The sequence below is a fragment of the Petaurus breviceps genome, unplaced genomic scaffold (assembly GCF_028583685.1).
Source record: "Petaurus breviceps papuanus isolate PSGF00001 unplaced genomic scaffold, PetGlider_PUasm1.0 90775, whole genome shotgun sequence".
NCBI lineage: Eukaryota > Metazoa > Chordata > Mammalia > Diprotodontia > Petauridae > Petaurus > Petaurus breviceps.
In genome coordinates this window covers 5,006,150-5,012,149 of record NW_027187342.1, presented here as the reverse complement: position 1 = coordinate 5,012,149, position 6,000 = coordinate 5,006,150, and the positions used below count along the sequence as shown (strand labels likewise).

Below are 6,000 nucleotides of genomic sequence, written 5' to 3'. Positions count from 1 at the left end.
AAGAAAGAAAGAAAGAAAGAAAGAAAGAAAGAAAGAAAGAAAGAAAGAAAGAAAGAAAGAAAGAAAGAAAGAAAGAAAGAAAGAAAGAAAGAAAGAAAGAAAGAGAAAGAAAGAAAGAAAGAAAAGGAAGGAAAGACGGAGGAAGGAAGAGCTTGAATATCTAAGTATTTTGAATCAAGAACAAATAATTACAGGTAACTATTCATAGAAACCTCTGCAACATAATTCCTATGAACAGGATGACTATCTTACGTGAATCATCTGAAACAAACTTACTCAAAAGAGTCATTAAAACAATAAAGATAACAACCCTAGCTTTTAAAGTAAAGGAATGGGAACAAGTCACTTCTGGAATACAATTTCTTCTGGAAAATGAGGATGTTGTAAGTAGATGACATCTGGGATTCTTTCCAAATGAAAAGAATTTGTGATTCTTTACTCAAAATCTAGTACTCAGTATGAAATCTCAACTCTTATTTAAATAATATTTCCTTTTATTTTTAAATAGACATTGGGACAAATAGTTGTACGCTACAGATGACCCTTTAAGTTTTAATATCATATTTCAATTACTTATTTTTAAAAGAGAAATGATTTCTAGAAACAAAAAACAGATAACCATAATAATTACACTATAAAATGTTTAGTCACTTCATCCTTTTTTTAAACACAATATACTGAAAACAGATATACTAATAACACTGAATTTCACTTGCAGAATTCAGGTAATTCATAAGCAGTATAATAGCAAACATGTTTACAAAAAACAATGAGCTGTAATGTAATAATTTACAGGTTAACACAGCACAATATGGATATGAAATTTCACATTTTTAAGAACTAGAAAAATCAATCAAAATATTGGGGGGGGGAAACACATCACGTAACAAATTTCAAGGAAAGATGTCATACCAACATATATTTAAACCTAGTTTCTCCAGCTGAAATTCAATACAATCTTCTTCCATTCTCTACCTATTTCTGAAGGGATAGGGCCAAAAGTTAACATGGAATACTTCTGAATATTCACCAAACAAAACCAAAGATTCACTTTTTCCTTTTTCCTTTATTTGAGAACTTTGATCCTTTTTCTGGTTTGGCTTCCCAGAGAGCATTTCTTACAAATCTTGAAGCAGCTCCTTTATCCAGTTTGGCAGCCATTTTCTTGTCTGTAATTTCTTTGACTCTGTTCATATATATTCTTATTCTATCCTATAAAACAATAACAAATGGTATCACTAAAATATTTATCATCACTAGTTTTACTGCAATATCCTCTATCAGAACACATTCCAAAATTATATTAAGTGAAGGTCCAAATATAGAATGACTTTGAAAATTACCTCAAAATCCTCGACTCAAGAGTTCTGGTGCATCCATAAGCTATGAAATTATTCCTGTCTAGACTTTCCCCAAATAATAACTAACATTTTATAAAAAAGCACTTTAAGGTTTATAAAATGCTTTCCTGAAAACAATTCTGTGAAGGAGTTAGTACAAATATCATCATCCCCATTTTTCTTACTTAGGTAACAGAGACTGAAAATTAATTTACTTATTAGGTTCTCATAGCTATGAACCCAATTCTCCTTATTCCAGATATTGACTCTGTCCCACTAAACATCAATATCTCTCTCCAAAAACAATACAAGAATTATGGAATCTTAGAGTTAGAAAAAATCTTAAATATCATCCAGTCTACCTCCTGACATTTCCCTATTTTATAGACAGAAGTCTAAAGCCCAGATAAACAAGAAGTAACCTCCCAGGTCACATAACAAGTCAGTGGCCAAGTCAAGACCAGAAGGCTTCTTATCCTTTCTATTATACTACACTGCTCCTGATAGAATCCTCAATTATCTCTGTATAAATTTCTTCCTATAATCACAATTAAAGTGGATATTATGCAAATAAAAAATTTGGGGTGTAATGGTAGACTACTTACATAAAATGAATACATGTTCCTTCCCACCCCCCAATTCCCAAACATATGCAAATGTTTGACTTTCAATGTTGTTTTATAAATGATTAACATATGAAATGTGATTAACAAATCCTCACAGCACTTGCCTTATACTTCATATGTTTAGCACACTATACTCTGTATTATAATCTGTCTGTACATTTATCTTTCCTACTGTACTATAAGCATCTTGGGGCCTGAGACCATTTCATTCAACTTTTATCTCCTCAGTGCCTAGCAAAGTGCTTTGTTAGATTTGTTAGATGGTAAAGATTCCAAAATTCTGTAGGAAAAAGACTATATACATTATAAATATAATTATTTAATATGTAATTATTTAATATAATTGAAGCATTTTCCCAACCCATTTAAATCTGGAAATCATAACTGCTCTCAATCTAGCTTTTTAGTTAAGAGGCTAAAATAAGGAAATAAGGTAAAATTACAATGATCTCATTTGCTTATATAATTTCAGAAGACTTCAATAATTCTGCTTTTCATAAATGATGCTTTGTTAGATTTGTTAAATAAATGAAGAATAAAATTCTCCAATGAAATATACACTCCAAGCAGGTAGATTTTACAAAGAGAGAAACACACTATGTTACTACATGACATTCATACTGGTATGACTGCCAATCAGAATAAAGGGTTAGTTTATATATATCACTTTGAAAAAAAATGGGACTGATGAGTAGAATCTCCCAAGATGACAGCAAATGAATGATGAGGCCTAAATGTACATTTCATTAAACTTATCAAAGTAACCACAACATGCCTAGGAAATGCAGGGCTGTAAAACTGAAAGATTGACTTTTTTGACTGCCCTTTCCTCATTAAAGGTACAGAACATTAAACGGTCCAAAAAACAATGAAGGAAGAGGGAGATTCAGTCATTTACTTGGATACTTGTAAAGTACAGAGCACAAAGAAATAAGATCCTCTCCTTAGAGAACTAGATGGGATAAACTCCTATTCTTCAGTTTTAAAGTCACACTCCTCTGTACTCTTCAGTTTCCTGATTTCTCACAATTGCTAAATTTAAAATCAAAAAAATTCTGCACCAAGAACCCTGAGACTGGAAAAATGTTCTACTTTATCTATTAAGACAGAGAAAAAAAATCTTGCTTATTCAATTTTTTAAGACTGATGACAAAAATGTGCTATTCAGTTGAAATTAACACAGGTGACCACATATTTCTTGAAGTTAAAGTTGGTTTGTCTTACATAATTTAGTTTTATATGGTGTCTGTACATATATGTGTGTATGTGTGTCTCTGTGTGTATATATATAAATACATACATATATAACCATAAAGAAATAATAGATTAATATATATTGATTATACTGACATTCTTATTTATAAAGGGAAGTCAAAAAGGCAAACAAAGTTTGATTTCTAATTTTTTCTTCAAACTGAATGATTTGATTTGATTTTTGAAGTCAGCAGAAATTCTAAGATACTAGACCTTATATACTGTACTTATGCATCTAAATGGAATACAAAGACAAACCTAAAAGATTTATTATAGGTTGTAAATATGTCACTAATGCAGAATTACTGGACAGTACACATACAACTGGTGCCAAAAAAGCTTTTAGCTTTGTTGCTGAACTGGATTCTTTACTGCTGAGAAAATGAATTAATGGAGGAATTGAAAAGGTGGGTGGGGGAGGAACTTTCCCGGCTTGGCTAGTAAATCAACTAGAATATACTTTTTAGAATTGTGTAAGAGTTTGGGGCTTTTTAAAAAGCTGCTTTGGAGATGGTAAAGATTTCAAAATTCTGTGGGAAAAAAGACTATATACATTATAAATATAATTACTTAATATATAATTATTTAATATAATTGAAGCATTTTCCCAACCCATTTAAATCTGGAAATCATAATCTAGCTTTTTAGTTGAGGCTAAAATAAGGAAATAAGGTAAAATTACAATGATCTCATTTGCTTATATAATTTCAGAAGACTTTGATAATTCTGCTTTTCATAAATGATACTATGATACAAAGGTAATGTGACTTCTTAAAATTTAAAAGAATCAAATTATACCCACACAGATAATCATCCTATGCACAAATCTACAATGCAGCAAAGCAAAAAACATGTAAAGTAAAAGCTTACTATTTCCTGCTTTACTGGATGTTCCTTGGGATTAACTCCTTGAGTGGCCAAGTAAACTGTCAGAGAAAATGAGAGAGGTTTAATACTAATTTTTAAAAGCATAATTTAAAAACTAGATAACCACTGATTGGATACTTTATAGTGGTGATTCCCTTCCAACTCTCAAATTCTGTGCTCTGTAAAAATAATCTGTATATAAATTGAAAGCACTACAATCAAGTAAATTAAACAAAATGAAAATTGCAGAAATTTATATCTTAAATTATTTAGTATGCATGCAATAATAAATTAATTTTTGGCTTGTCCTGACTTTAAAAGACAAAAGCAGTTTTTTTTTAATCTTAAAGCTTAACTGAATTGAAACTCTGTCAAAATTAACCTTAAAGTTTCCCCTCTAACTCAAATATATTAGTCTACTTACCCCAAAACATTGAATTCAATGTATAAGCAGAAACTAAATCCAACTTGGCCTGTTCCAGTGGGTCTAACTATTAAAAAAAAAAAAGTTTTAGGTCAATCAGACAGCATTTTAAATATTAACAAGTACAATCAAATACATCCTACAGTCCAATAACTAAATGATCTGGAAACTATGTGAGAAAAGAGGACATTTTGTTCATCTATTTTGACAACAAATTTTCACTTCCAAGTACCATTTTTATTTAGACAAAGAAAATGTGCACAATGCACGAAAAAATATTTTAAACTATTTTAATTTTTGAAGTTATGATCTGGGATTTGTATGTCAAAAGTAATTTATCAATATAAACCCTGTACATGATATATTTATGTATGAGGAGCAGGCTGAAATACTTAAGCTGTACCAAAGACAGAGAAACGTAATGAAATTTGTTTGGGGCTGTCAAAATCAATTTATTGTTTTTGTCCTATAGGATTTCCAGAAACTCTGATAACATCATTCCACTACTTAAAAGCTCAAAGATGGATTCTGTCAAAAAGAATATTGTGAGCACTCCTCCTCATAACCCAACCACAACAAAAAACTGTTTACAGCTTAGATATGTATTTATTAAACTTTAGGAATTTTCTCTCCTATAAACTATACAGAATTCGGATGAGAATGTCATTGAGCTATATTTTTTCTCATCCAGTAACCTGTTTAGAAGATGAAGCATTAAGATTTTAACATCTACTAATAAATATATTAATTAGGGAGAGATGTTTATTTTATTTTTTACCTTTTGTAATAACTCATTTCTAGAAACTGACATCATGGTCTTCAGCATTTCATCCACAGAACGAAGGGAATTTTCAAATGTTGACAGATAATCATGAATTTCTGTTGGATAGTCTTCTCCACTAATTTCTTCTTCTGCCATGCTAACTAGAAAGATATACAAAAATTATTTGTATATATTACTTAATAAGATATTAGATATTTGCTCTCCTGTCTAAAAGTTTTTATCAGTCTTACATCAAGAATTCTAGACATGGGGGCGGCCAGGTAGCACAGCGAGTAAGAGCACCAGCTCCAGTGTTGAGAAGACCTGGAGATCGAATCCCGGACTCAGACACTTAGCACCCACCCAGAAACACCTGGCCGTGTAACCTTGAGCAAGTTACTTAACCCCAATTGCTTAGGGGCGGCCAGGTGGCTCAGCGAGTAAGAGCACCGGGTCCAGTGTCGGGATGACCTGGATCAAATCCGGCCTCAGATACTCAGCACTACACCCAGAAATAACTGGCCGTGTAACCTTGAGCAAGTTAACTTAACCCCGATTGCTTTAAAAAAAAAAAAAAAAGAATTCTAGACATGTTAAGAGAATTAAAACCAGTCGAAAAGCAATTAATCAAACTACCAGGGATGTCTTTTTACAACATAATCCTACAGAAAAGCAGATGGTGCTTTAAAAACAAAAGTTAAAGTTCAATTTTCCAATGTATATTCT

The 6,000-nt window shown here is 31.3% G+C and overlaps 1 protein-coding gene across 2 annotated transcripts in view; it reads right to left on the bottom strand.

Moving 5' to 3' along the window:
- Positions 1–473: 473 nt before the first annotated feature.
- The window catches only part of C1D (C1D nuclear receptor corepressor), a 32,442-nt gene continuing 26,915 nt past the window's right edge, over positions 474–6,000 (bottom strand). For both annotated transcript variants that reach the window (XM_069068936.1, XM_069068937.1), the window contains 4 exons: positions 5,290–5,435; positions 4,512–4,578; positions 4,091–4,146; positions 474–1,212 (listed from right to left, as the gene is read on the bottom strand). In XM_069068936.1, coding sequence (XP_068925037.1) covers positions 1,048–1,212; positions 4,091–4,146; positions 4,512–4,578; positions 5,290–5,430 — 429 coding nt within the window. In that variant the 5' untranslated portion in view covers positions 5,431–5,435 and the 3' untranslated portion in view covers positions 474–1,047. The remainder of the gene's footprint in view (positions 1,213–4,090; positions 4,147–4,511; positions 4,579–5,289; positions 5,436–6,000) is intronic.